At 41.9% G+C, this 14,599-nt stretch overlaps 1 protein-coding gene across 1 annotated transcript in view; it reads left to right on the forward strand.

The window, feature by feature from the left end:
• Nucleotides 1–999: 999 nt before the first annotated feature.
• The window catches only part of acsl2 (acyl-CoA synthetase long chain family member 2), a 22,583-nt gene continuing 8,983 nt past the window's right edge, over nucleotides 1,000–14,599 (forward strand). Inside the window, exons 1-6 of the mRNA XM_050049974.1 lie at nucleotides 1,000–1,111; nucleotides 9,023–9,273; nucleotides 9,353–9,467; nucleotides 12,343–12,407; nucleotides 12,487–12,588; nucleotides 13,292–13,391. Coding sequence (XP_049905931.1) covers nucleotides 9,025–9,273; nucleotides 9,353–9,467; nucleotides 12,343–12,407; nucleotides 12,487–12,588; nucleotides 13,292–13,391 — 631 coding nt within the window. The 5' untranslated portion in view covers nucleotides 1,000–1,111; nucleotides 9,023–9,024. The remainder of the gene's footprint in view (nucleotides 1,112–9,022; nucleotides 9,274–9,352; nucleotides 9,468–12,342; nucleotides 12,408–12,486; nucleotides 12,589–13,291; nucleotides 13,392–14,599) is intronic.

Here is a 14,599-nt window from a genome sequence, read left to right on the forward strand (position 1 = left end):
CATGCACAAACAGGACCTATGCATGCACTAAGTGGAGAGATGTCAGAGCGGGGCTGTCCATGACAGGCACTCTGAGAGGTTGGGGGGTTCGGTGCCTTGCTCAGGGGCACCTTGGCAGTGCCCAGAGGGGAACTGGCACCTCTCCAGCTACCAGTCCACACTCCATATTTTGGTCCGGACGGGGACTTGGGCAGGCGACCCTCTGGTTCCCAACCCAAGTCCCTATGGACTGAGCTACTGCCGCCCAATTCCAATATGTTATTTCCATGACCTAGGACATTAAATCAGTATTTGAGAACTTGAATTGCTCTCTCTCAAAGCCAGAATCCAGAGAAGTAAATCTCAACCTGTGACGTCATAGGGTATAAAGTCAGGAGCTGCTCCACAGACAATAAATGGGAGGCTGATTTTGTGGACCCACAGAATGTTTTCTTTTTTTGTACCCAAATGAGCTTTAACACTTTCAAGATAACCCTCAAAACACACATTTTCAAAACTGTCTATAACCCCTAAATTCAGTGTACTTCGCACTTTCTGGACTATTTCCCTCCCTACCTCCTTATGGATTTTTTTTTCTTGATTGCTGTTGTTACTCTTGTAAAGCATCTTTGGGTATCCTGAAAAGCGCTATATAAATCCAATGTATTATTGTTATTATAACATGGTAGTGTCATCAGTTCTGACACAGAAAATGTACCTATATACTCAGAACACCCTCTGGCTGCTTTCAGTGTCATCTATAACATCTTTCCCAGGTCACTGTCTACGGAGCAGCTCCAGATTTCACAACCTGTGACATCACAGATTTGAGTTTTGCAACTATAGTTTTTGGACATGAGAGAGAGTTGTTCATGTGTAGCCTACTGATACTTTTGGACTGTTTTAGACCATAAGAGTAACATGTATGAATTTCGAAAATGGCTGCAGTTCCCCTTTAATGAGGACGCTCACCATGCCTCCATCAGACGACATTTTATTTTGAAGGTTTCAACCGGAAATAAGATAATATTGTTCAGAGCTTTACGTGTGGACGGATTTCGATGGATCTGCAGCTGAAGTAACTTTGGAGCACAATCTGAGGAACAATTGGAAGCCTGTGTGGTTTACCGAGGTGAGTTTCATTTGGCCTTTCATTGTTTGTTTGTTTGTTTGAGCTCGATAAATAAACAACCCCAATCCGTGAATGCCCAGATTGTGATCTACAAGTAAGAAAAGTTTGTCTGCATCCCGCTGAGTGTCCAGGCTACCGAGTTCAGAGTCTGTTATCCTGTGAATAAGAATCAACCTGTTGACAAACTGTTGCATAAGGTCTTACAGAGTTTTGCCTTTAAATGGGTGAGATACAGGCTTCATAATGGCCTGGTGATCAGTGATGCTCCGTTCAAAACACATTTGATGAGGCGATTCTTGATAGTGATGCCTCCTCTGTGAGATTTGCTTTGCTCAACTGAAGCTTTAAGTTAAATTGGCCTCATGGTGTTTTCATCCTACTGCAATATTTGTGGGATTACTCCATGTTACAAAGGCCTTTCTGCAGTTTTCTGGATATTTTCCTTTGCAGTGTGCCTCCAAATTTTTTTAAAGACCTGAGATGCACTTAGTAACTGTCACACATGCACCACATTCCTGTGGTGTTTTGTCTCATCCTTAGTGGGGTTGTGGAGGCTTTCAGCCCTGCACTGTAGGTTTTCAGACATTGTTTTGTTTTCAAAGGCAAAGTTAAGATCAAAAATTCGACTCAGTGCTTTATCTATATAATATAGCATCCTACGCCCTCTACACTATCCTTAGGCCCTTGATTCAGATAAGGAAAGAAGTGTAAGGAAAAGTTCATGTTTGACATTGAGTATTCTTTCTTCACCTGCCCGACTACATATTCTGGAGCATGCAACATGTTTGGAGTTGTCCCCATGGCCAGTAGCCAGCCCCTTGGCATCCTCTCCTGAGCGTGTGACAGTTACAGTGTGTATGCAGTTGCATGGCAGCTGAGGTTTGTGTGCCTGAGTTGTGCAGGGCTGGATGATCTGCCCCGATGCACAAAAACACTCACTGATTCAAAAGTGAACTGTGAGGTGAGGTGCCAGGGAAACTGAAAGTGGAAGATTACCCCTGCGTAGTGATGTTTGAACCTGGTGCTGCTTGGTTACATGAAACCTCAGTCTGCAGGGAAAAGAAAGCACAAATGTTGCATTGTCTGTGAGGATCCTGGTTGGTTTCAAGTGAATCTGAGACCATGGGAGATTCCTGAGCATCTTGTGAGAAGTGAAGGTGTTTCCCACGTGCAGGATGCGTGTTGGTGTTACTCATTCATTCTTCACCTCCTTCCCCTTCGACAAGAAAAACTTCATTGTGACCAAGTGTGTGTCTGTGTTGTTCACGCTTCATTTGGGAATCACAGCCGGAAAACACCAGTGCAATTGTTTTTTTCTCTTTTGCTGGTTTCCCCCCGCCACCCAGCCACCCAGCCACCCGGCCATCCTCACGTGTCCCCCCTCTCTCCTCATCTCCCCTCGATGGGACCATTCACTTCTCGTGGCACATGGAAAGTGTGCAGAGTTCATTGCCACTGCTGCTGGTGTGGTTACAAAGTACTGTCGCCTCTCTCTCTCTCTCTCCCATAAAAACCTCCCCCCTCCTCATGTCACCTCCTGTAGTTTTCTGGGTCAGGGCGAAGCATTCCCCAGCATTGCTCCCATAACCACAGAAGCTTTGTCGACCACTGTCCAGATTCTCTTGTCACTATTCATGTATTTCAGGGACATATTCTATTCAGGAATTTGCTTTTGAGGGGACTTAATTCTGTCTCTACTAGATATCCAAATCCATATTTTCACTTTGGTTTAATGGCAAAAGACATTTTAGTACTGAAAGAACATCATTAAGGTCAGCCCGTTTCTGTCTGCTTGTAATAAAAATGCATTCATACATTTCCTTTAAAGAAGCTTTAACTGCTTTTCCATGCCCTCAGGCTCCAACAAAAATTCTATAAAATAATTTAAAACTCGAACAGAGTTTTTTGTGCCAGAGTTTTAAATGAAGCAACAGTTAACACCTCTCTTCTTTTTAAGTTTTCGCACTGGCTCCTTTTTAATACAAGTAGGCTGCAACCTGATGCTGATGTTGCCAAAATACAACTGTCATTCTACTCTTTAAAGGGACAGTTCACTCCAAAATGTATTTTCCCTCTTGCGTGTAGTGCTATTTATCAGTCTAGATCTTTTTGATGTGAGTTGCTGAGTGTTGGAGATATTGGCCGTAGAGATGTCTGCTATCTCTTGAATAAAACAGAACTAGATGGCACTCTGCTTGTGGTGCTCAAAGTGCCAAAAAATTCATTTCAAAAACTCAACAGCAATGTCTCTTTGCAGAAATCATGACCTGGTTACTCAAGATAATCCACAGACCTTGTTGTGAGCAGTTTCATGCAGGAACTATTTTCTTTCTACTGAACTACACCTGCCAACTGTATCACTGCGCAGACTTCACAGAGCTAGCTAACGTCACAGCTCTGCCGAAGAGGAAGCCTTCAATGTTTTCATCTCCCACTGTCAGAGCACAAGCCTCTCATCCATGAGTAGATGCACGCTTCCTTCTGCGCATTGATACAGTTGGTGGGTGTAGTTGGTTAGACAGAAAGTAGTTCCGACATGAAACTGCTCACAACAAGGTTTGTGGACCAAATGCATTTTTTTGGCACTTTGAGCACCACAAGCCAAGTGCCATCTAGTTTTGTTATATTAGAGAGAAGGCAGACATCTCTACGGCCGATATCTCCAACACTCAGCACCAAAACAGTGCAGATTGATAAATAGCACTACAGGTAAGAGAGGACAATTATGAGTTTTTGATTTTGATTTTTGGGAACTGTCCCTTTAATGTTCCAAAACGTTATAATGAGGCTGCCTTTCCATTTATTACCTAAACCCTGGAGAAATGTCTCCCTGCAGCGACTGTACATCAGTTCTTCAATTCCACTTTTAAGCCCTGATTTGACCCGAGACAAAGTAGTTATTTTACTATTCGTCCTTTTAAGATTAAAATTTAAACGCTTCAATACATTTTTTAATCTCCCATTTTTAATGTCACTAGTTTTTTCACCTTTGCAATGACCCTCATAAAGTTAACTTTATGTTAGGCTCATTGCGCCAAAATGGGGCGTACAAAAAATGTTTGACAGTTTGAGTCAATAAAGTTACATTGAGTTCATGCCAGATTCCTCTCGAAACCAGTTTTTGGTTTCTGTTTTTGTATGTTCCCTACTCTGCCATGCAGTACAGTACTGGAGCTCTGAGTAACTCTGAGCTGTGTCCCTACTTGTCAGCTGGAGTAAAAGCGCACAGACATGAGGAGTGCCTCAGGCTATCTGTTACATGCCTGTCGTCCCTCTTAACCCACATTTTGTATGCACTCCACAGCAGGAATTTACTTCCATATTTTTAACTCATTTTGTTTGTTGGATCAAGCATCGTTTATCCCAAACACACTTTTAATCCACTGCTATTGTTTTAGATGCCAGCCTGCATGATGCCATTATGTATGCCCTGCTATGCAATCAGCCCTCTGAGTGTAAATTCAGGTGTGAACCCGCCAAAACATTCAGGTTTTTCTCCCCTGGTAGGGACTGGGAAGGTGCATTTGTATTCCTTCAGTATGTTTTCACATGTGTGTGCCGTTTCTTTTGTCTCATGTCTTCCAGGGAGTAAAAGCTGGGAGCACAATGGTCCCTGTCTGGGGCTTGACAATAGCGCTTATGAATGGGAGGGTGAGAGAGGAGGGAGCAATGGAGAGGGACAGAAAGAGGCTACAGGAAGCTCTCTTCACAGCGGACTGTCATTTTTTTTTGATGTGTCACGTTTCATAGAGCCCTTTTTGTTTCTCATTTATTTACCCAGTGAAAGAACTCAAGGGGATCACCAGCTGCTTTGTCGCTCCAGCAGGTGTAAAGTGGCACCTGAGTTTTAATTCAGATAAATTGATGCTTAAAGTAGATTATGAATCCTCTCAGGACAAGAGTAGCATCACTTTGCACCATGCAGGAGAAGGGAAACAGCACAGGAGCGGCCTGGTTGGAGAGGAGGGAGGGGTATGATATCACTGTTTATCCCCTCTCCTATTGGGCACTGGGGGAGAAAGTGGGTGAGAGGTTGAGGGGTGTTTGGGGAGGGGAGTGGAGATGTGGGCAAGCAGAGACTTATTCAGGGAGGTGGAAGATGAAGTGGTTTGTTAGTGGGGGTGAAACGAGCAGTTTTAGTGCAGGTTTTCAGTTTGTGTTAGGGGAACGCTGTCGGTGTTTGTTTAGAGGCTATGGATTATTCTCAAGAAGCCTTTCCCTTCTTTCATTCAGTTTTGATATGAACAATAACGTCTCTGGCAGGGGATCAAGGGGGTGGATTAAGGCGGGCCTCCCCCTCACCCTATCTCACCACCACCAGCCCCTCGCTACTGTACGCACCCCGAGTCTTTCTCTCCTCCCCGGTGAATGAAAGAGTGGCACAACATGACTGAGAGTAACCTCGGCGCCTGTTTCTGTGAAGCCAATCGTTATTACTTCCTGGTGTCTCTCCACTCCCCCCCACCCCCACCCCCTTGTATACAGCTCAGCCTTTTCTTCTCTTCACTGAGCGGTGCCAAGCCTGTGGCCCAGCGTGGTTCAGCCTTTTAACCACACTCTTGGTATTTCGGTTTCAAGTTTTAGAAGTGGAATGATGTTTTTAATTACATTTTCCTCTAGGTTTTGTTGCATTCTTTGTTTAAACTTGATTTTAATATATGAACAGAGTTTGTGTGGTGGATAGTACGGGTGATGTTTAAAGTTAACACTTATTTTACACGTCAAAGTGTGTTACAGGTCTTAGGAAGCATTGCTGCATGTGAAAAAAGTTGTATAAAAGCTTTTGTGGCTCCTGAGGGAACTACTCAAAGTCTGAGAAACTGCCTCAAGTGATGTCATTTGAGTCAGCGTCAGTTGGGACTGAAGACCACAAATTTGCAAATGAAAAAATGTAAGGGTGGAGTTAGGAAGACCTGAGCAGTATCAGACCTGTAGCTTTTCATCTCTGCTTGAGGCTAGCAGCTTGAAGCTACATTAGCGGCTCATAGCACAACACATCAGAACCAACCCAACTGTTGGTGGTTGAGTTGCATTGTGGGTGATGAGGTCACCAGGTTTTGACAAGGAATAAGAATGCATCGAATAAAAACAACAAGTCTGGTTCTGCCCATCATTAGTCTGACAAGTCATCCAACCACTCAAAGCGCTCTTTACACTATGAGTCACATTTACCCATTCACACACACATTCACACACTGGTGGCCAAGGCTACCATACAAAGTGCCACTTGCTACTCCGTTTTAAACACTCACACATCGATGGAACAGCCATTGGGAGCAATTTGAGGTTCAGTATCTTGCTCAAGCATATGCAGACTGGAGGAGCCGGGGATCGAACAACTGATCTTCTGATAAGTGGACGACCCGCTCTACTTCTGAGCCGCAGCCGCTGGAGTGCAATGCAAAATTGTCTTGTTTATTTTCCAGGACTGCTCCAGTGGGAATATGATTGTATTTTAACACAGTTGTAGCAAGTTTATTTCATGGTCTGGAAAATTATGAAAAATCTGAAATGATGCATTTACAGTTATTAATAGTAAAATGACATCTCTCATTCATTGATTCATTCATTTCATTCCTCCTGCAACCCCAAATCCAAATATGTTGAGACACTGTGTTTCCAAATCTTTTTTGACACACACGGTGCAAAGACAAGCCATTTAATGTTCAAACAGATCAACAATGTTGTTTTTTTTGTAAATGTACACTCATTCTGAATTTGATGCATGCAACGTGTTCCAAAAAAAGTTTGGACAGGGGCGACAAAACACCGGGAAAGTTGTGAAATGCTTAACAAAATGTCTGTGGAACATTCCACGGATAAACAGATTAATTGGTAACACATGATAGAATCATGTTTCGGTATCAAGGGGGCATTCTCCAAAGGTTTAATTGTTCACTAGCAAGGATTGTCACTTTGAAAAACTGTGTGGGCAAATAGTCCAACATGTTAAGAACAACATTTCCCAGTGCACACCTCCAAAGAATTTAGATATGTCACCATCTACAAATATCATCAAGAGATTCAGAGAATCCAGAGAAATCCCTGTCATTCATGGTCAAGGCTGAAAACTAATATCCAAAGGCCGTGACCTTTGACCTGTCAGCTGGCACTGCATTAAAAACCAACATGACTGTATAAAGGATATTACTACCTGGGCTCAGGAACACTTTGGAAAACCACTGTCAGTAAACACAGTTTGTTGCTGCATTTACAAATGCAAGTTTAGACTCTACCATGCAAAGTGAAACCATTTATCAACAACATCCAGAAAAGACGCTGACTCCTCTGGGCCCGAGCTCATCTGAGATGGACTGACACAAAGTGGAAATGTGTGCTGTGGTCTGACGAGTCCACATTTCAAATTGTTTGTGGAAATCCTGGATGTCGTGTCCTCCAGGATAAAGAGGAAAAGGACCATCTAGATTGTTACCAGTGCAGAGTTCTAAAGCCAGCATCTGTGATAGTGTGGAGGTGTGTTAGTGCCCATGGCATCATGGGTAATTTGCACATCTGTGAAGGCGCCATGAATGCTGAGAGGTACATCCAGGTTTTGGAGCAACATATGCTGCCATCCAGATGATGTCTTTTTCAGGGACATCTCTGCTTATTCTAGTAAGAACCACATTCTGCATGTGTCACAACATCGTGGCTTTGCAGTAAAAGAGTGCAGATACTAGACCTGCCTTCAGTCCAGACCTGTCTCCTATTGAAAATGTGTGGTGCATCCTGTACTGCTTAACACTTTAAGTCATATATCAAGCAAGAATGGGAAAGACTTTCACTTTCAAAACTTCAACAATTAATGTCCTCAATTCCCAAACACTTACTGAGTGTGGCTAAAAGAAAAGGTGATGTAACACAGTGGCAAACATGCCCCTGTCCCAACTTTAACATAAAATATCTTGTCTTTGTACTCTATTCAATTAAGTTTAGGTTGGATTTGCAAGTCACTGCATTCTGTTTTTATCTAAGTTTTACACAGCGTCCCAACTTATTTTGAATCAGTGTTGTATTTAAACTGCATTGAACTGCTCCTTCTTGGTATTAGAGAAATCTACTGGTAAATATATTTTTTTACTCCCTAAAGTAGTGCTGGAAGTCATTTATCGAGCAAAAAATGTGAAACATTAACTGTTTCCAGCTTCTCAATGTTTGGATTTGCTCCTTTTCTCTGATTTTATCTTTAAAACTGTGAAAATTGAAAGTGTTTGTAATTTGGACTGTTGTGTGGAGAAAAGAAGCAATCTGTCATCTTGGGCTGTGTTGTAATGGGCATTCTTCACACTGTTTTTGGACATTTTACAGACTAACAATGAATCAGTTAAAACATTTTTACCCATACTGCACTTAACATAAGGCATAAACAATCAAGTTTGTTGCACTTGTACATTTTTGCATTTTTCTAAATTGTGGCGCAGATACAGACCAAACTTAGTTTTTATGTTACTTAATGCTCGACAATGTCTATATAACTGCAGTAACCTAATAACAGCTGTGATCTCAGCCTATCTGGTTTATTTGTCTCGCTCTAATCCATAGATTTGTTCTTGTGTTTCTGCCACTACCAGTACTGTCTTTACTGTTCACAAGTTCCAAAGTACTGCAAAAGAGATAAAAGAAAAAATATGATAAAAGCAAAACAAAGACAACAAAGGAATGCAGCAAATCTAGCAGATAAAATAAAATGTCAAGACATAAGTAAAAACAAAACAAAACAAAATTCCATGTTTGAAGTGACTTGAAAGGAAATATCAGCCTGATTCAACCTGCTGCGTGTTTACTGTGGCGCCTTCTCCGAGAGATGCTGCATTTTTAAAATTCCAGCACAATGTTTGTGATGTAAACACAACATATAATTTTCGCCTGTGTCGTTGAGTTTGTTGTATGTCTTTGTTTTTCTTCTCCCAGCTATGCATTTCCAGGACTGGTTACGGTCACTTCGCTCCAGCGCTGGACTCAAAAGTTCTGAATCAGAGGACTTCTGGAGTCTTCTCCCGTCTCTGCCCCTGTCCTCCTTCTCCCTGTCCTCCCTGTCTCTGTCACCCTCCTCTCTGCTGGGTTTAGGAGCCCTCGCCTCTCTTACCGCCTACTGGCTGGTGACCCGTCCTCGACCCATGCGTCCTCCCTGTGATCTGCAGGCCCAGTCTGTAGCTGTGAATGTGAGTGATTTGTATAAATGGCACAATTTGTCATGGTGTTAAGGTGTGTTAAGGTGTTTGACAGGAGTGTGTGTTGTAGGGAGATCCCAGCTGCAGGCGATCGGCTCTCCTTAAAGATGACTCACTGCTGGAGTTTTACTACGACGACACCAGGACGGCCTATGACATGTTCCAGAGAGGCCTGAGGATCGCAGGTGGTGACAAGGGACACATTCACAACTCATTTAATTTATCCCACATTTTATTGTGTAATTATATCAAGGAAGAAGACAACTAACTTTGAAAAAATCAATTTGCTGCTGTTCTTTGAAATCCTCTTAAATTCACACTGTGGCTGTCGTGCTTGAACTTCAGTTTAAGGATTACAGTGTTTTCTGTCAACAGAGACAGGTGCTCTTTACTGTTATGAAATGGACATGAATCTTGGCAACCAAAAGTAATTTATTAATGTATAATTCCGCATGAATATGTTAAATTGTTGTATTTAGGTGTTTTCCACCAAACATAGAAGGCATCTCTTTTTTCATTCCTTCAGACCTTCCTGATATTTCGGCGGGGTATAGAGTATATGACTATATTTGTGGGGGAAAAAGAGCTGCTGGTGATAGATACTTGGGGTGCGGGACAAATCAAAACAGAATAGTATCGCAATATTTTTGTGTGGCAATATCGTATCGTCACACAGTGCCAAGTATTGATTTTTTTATCATAAATTATTAATATGACAAATACAAATTAAACTTTATGTAGCCTACTAGAATAATATGATCGATTGCTTTTTCAGTCCACTAAATACATTTTGCTGCTGCAAAAAATGGCTGAAGTGAGATGCACAGACTGAAATCTTTATCTTATTAGATCAAGCAGACGTTGACAAAGTTTTCCTCTGGGGACATAATTAACAATTTTTAAAAAAAGGTGATAATGGCAATATATTGCAGTATATTTTATCAAAATACTCAGCATATCCCAACATATTTAAAATGGCAGTAATATTGTATCGTGACTTAAAGCTGCAGTAGGTAGAAAGCCTGAAAATTGTTGATTTTTGAGTCTCATCTGAGTTAGGTTTCGTTTGTCTCCGCCCTGAGTCCCTCCTACCAGACGAGCATGCGAGTATTTTATCCTTCCTATCCTCCTGTTCTATTTCTCCCTCTCTGGGAGCCTCGGCTCTCTCCACTGTGCAGCAGCCCTCCCCATCCCTCCCTCGCGGACCCGCACATACTCCCGAGCCTTGGCTCTCCCTCGCCGCGCAGCAGCCCGCCCCGCGCATACCCCCGAGGCTCGGCTCTCCCTCTCCGCGGAGAGCCCTCGGCTCCGCTCCCACGGCTGACCCTCGTGCCCGCCGGCTGGGCCCGGCCCCACCTCACCCTTCCCCTCCCTCCGGGGCTTTTTTTGGGTTGTTTAGCCGTGTAGGCAATTGTAGCCAATGCTGGAATAGCTATTTTACCTGGTGCACTGTTCGCCATTGCCCCTTGCTCTCCCCTTCTGCCAGCGGCACGGGAACGTGCATATGCAGTAGAACAGCCAATAGGAACGCACACGGGAACGTGCATATGCAGTAGAACAGCCAATAGGAACGCAGTGGTCTGAGCTGACCTTTGATAGGTTGATGCACATCGGCACAATACTGATTCTTTAGAGGCTGAACACAGAGCCATGGTGAGGTGCAGAAACCTATTGTTTGTCTCAGACCACTTGATTTTCATTATGCTTAGAGGATATTATAACATTTTTACTCAGTTATACCAAAACAATGTTGCCTACTGGGGCTTTAAGTATCGCGATAATATTGTATCACGGATTCTCTGGTAATTCCCAACCCAAATAGATACTGGTGTCTAGCCTATATTTCTGTGCTTTTAACATGCAAATAGCCTTCTTAGTCAAATCTTGCTGGCTTTAAATGCTTATGGTCAATAGAATACTGAAACCCAATGACACTTGTTGCCACGGCGGATACTAAAACATCAGTGGGCTAAAAAGAGATGATGTGTTGAATAAAATCATGTGGCTGATAAACGAAAAAAGTAATCTCAAGATAAAGTTACATGTGGCATTACTCAAGCAGTAGCATTTTCTTTTTTTTATTTTAGTCCTGTAAAGCCTGATTTATGGTCCTGCGTTAAATCAACGATGTCGCTACGTCGTAGGGTATGTGGCTACGCAGAAGGCTCACCGTAGCTCCCGGCGTAGCCTGACGTGCACCTCCCCAAAAATGTAACTACACGTCGAGGCGACGCAGACCCAGCGCAGACTGAGAGGGCTGTGATTGGTTTGCTTGGTAGCAACACATTTCCGGTTCCATATTTCCAGATTGCGCCATCCCCGCCATCTTTAAACATCTTCTGTTGCGATGGAGATGTTGCAGTATTAAGGCCCATTTATGCTCAACGTTCAATACGGATACGGATGGAGCTGTCTGTCCGTGCTCCGCGTTAATTTCTCTGTGACCGGAAAAGCCGGAAGCTAAACAAAGAATCAACTAGAGACGACGATAACCATTCAGGAAAGGAACGCAGCCTCCTACTGCTCTGGCGGTGAATTGCACCGTGACGAAATGGAGTGACGGAGAAGTTCGAAGGGTTCACGACGGCGTGACAGCAACGACGTAGGTACGTTGTAGGTACGGCGCAGGACCATAAATCAGGGTTAATGTTATCCCCGCCACTTGCAGCTCAGCTGCCAGTTCCACTGGTAGAGACTGACCTCTGGTGGCGCATGCTGTGTATTACATGGCCTCAGTACAGCATCTCTGTATCAGTTTATAGAAAGGGGAGCATGTGTATTTTTGATGGCACTGGGAAAAAAAAGGATTTCTAAATACCTGCTAAACTGTATTATCTTGATACACCTCAGGTACATTGTCCACACAAGTCATTTTAAATCATGACTGATTACAGAGAACTGAAAAAAAAATTTCCCATAACTTTTACTTCATTTGGGTAATTTGTAGATCTTTGATATTTGAAACATTAAATCTGTACAAGCAAAAATACAACATATCACAGACACCACACTAAAAATATTGAATTTGTGTGAACTGACGTGACACAACTGTCTCCATAGGAAACGGCGCGTGTCTTGGCTTCAGAAAGCCGGGGCAGCCCTATGAGTGGATCCCCTACACTGAGGTATGACACATTATCACAGCACCTCCATGTTACACGTTACTTTTTGCTGTTTGTTGACTGAGCATATCTAATCCTTCAGGTGGCTGAGCGGGCACAGGTGCTGGGCTCTGGGCTGTTGGCCAAAGGCTGCCAGCCCAATCCACAACAATTTGTCGGGATATTTGCACAAAACAGACCAGAGGTATGGACTCGTCGCTGTTTTGTAGAGTGGTAATTGTTTGTCCCCTCACTGGTTGACTGCGAGTTTTAGAATTACTTTGAAAACTTTTAAGACATGGATGTTTCTTGCCTTTAATCAAGATTGTTGATCCGTGAACCTCTAAACAGCCCAGCAGTTCAAACTTGTATTTCACCTGGGTAGAGCTTAATATATTTTCATACACACATCTCTGCAGAGGTTTGCTCCTACCCTTAACTCACATCAGGGTCACAGTTCTTCTATGAATTTTGAAAATTAAAATATGATTTGTTTTCTGCCTGTCCTCAAAGCGTGTTTGGCTTTATTCATATTGAGAGCAGAGTGCTGGTGGGGAATGTGGGTCTTTAGGGCAGCTAATATTGGAGCATGTCTGCTCCCAAAATCATTTTTTAATATGTTCGTCAGGCAAGGCCATTTTTGTCACTCCTGTGTAGACTAAAAGTGAAAGATAATTTTCTGCTCCATCAGAGCCCCTAACCTCTCATCACACGTATCTCCACACTGACTGCTGGTTCTTATTCTGACTGTGGTTTTGTTTGTTTTGTAAATATGAAATGCATGGTAATGTAGATCATAATGCATAACTCCCCAATGTTTAGATATCTGACTCAACAAGTACTCAGTCGTGCATGAAGGCTAGGAATGATTCTAACAGTGCTGCTGTGTCTCCCTCTGCTGTTGACAGTGGATAATCTCAGAGCTGGCCTGCTACACGTACTCCATGGCGGTGGTGCCTCTGTATGACACACTGGGACTGGAGGCCATGGTCCACATCCTCAACCTGGGTGAGAAAACCTGCATGTATTAAAACACAAAAACGCTGTTAGTGAGATTTATTATATAAAGAAGTAGTTTGGAACAAAATGTAAACTTTGTCATTGACTTGCCAACCTCCTATATCAAATCTAAGCATATCTTTAGACGACAGTGTACAGAATACATGTATAAATGCATGTATGTATGTATGTGTTTGCATATGTAGGTATGTATGTGTATATGTTTGTATATGTATGTGTATGCATGTATGTATGTACGCATATATGTGTCCGCTTGTATATTTATGTATAAATATTAGGGTTGCAGCAATACAAAATATGATATAAGAGTTGATGGTCATCATACCATGTACATTTGCTTATCTACAGTATTAAAAAAAAAAAGCAACTGGACAGAGAATCTCTTCTGAGATTTGAGCTATTTTCAAAGGGGAGACTTTTTACACATACTTTCATTAACAGAATTGTTTCAAATGTCAGTTATAGTAATAAAATGTTTATTCAAGCAAAAAAATAACCCTTCCATTTTCATTCCTTTAAGGGTCATTCTGACTGATAATAATATATATTCTGTAATACTGTGATACCCTGAAAGTGCGATATTTTCTGAGATGTTAATCATACCGTAAAGATCTAATACCGTTGCAACCTTAATATATGTATGTATTCATTTGTGTATATACACGTGTGTTTGTCTATGTATGTATATGTATGTATGTATGTATTTGTGTATGTGTGGGTATATATATATATATATATATATATGTGTGTGTGTGTGTATTTGTGTATTTGTGTATGTATGTATATATGTGTGTGTTTGTATATCTATGTATATATGGGTGCGTTTGTATGTATGTATTTGTGCGTTTGTGTATGTATCTATATATATGTGTGTGTGTGTGTTTGTTCATGTATGTATATATATGTGTGTGTTTGTATATGTATGTATATATATGTGTGTGTGTTTGTATATGTATGTGTATATATGTGTGTGTGTGTGTGTATATGTATGTATATATGGGTGCATTTGTGTATGTATGTATATATATGTGTGTGTTTTTGTTTATGTATGTATATATGTGTGTGTTTGTATATGTTTATATACATGTGTGTGTTTGTATATGTATGTATGTTAATTTATGTATGTATACCTGTGTGTGTTTGTGTATGTATGTATATATGTGTGTGTTTGTGTATGTATGTATATATGTGTGTGT

Source organism: Epinephelus moara, chromosome 8 (genome assembly GCF_006386435.1).
Source record: "Epinephelus moara isolate mb chromosome 8, YSFRI_EMoa_1.0, whole genome shotgun sequence".
Classification (NCBI taxonomy): Eukaryota; Metazoa; Chordata; class Actinopteri; order Perciformes; family Serranidae; genus Epinephelus; species Epinephelus moara.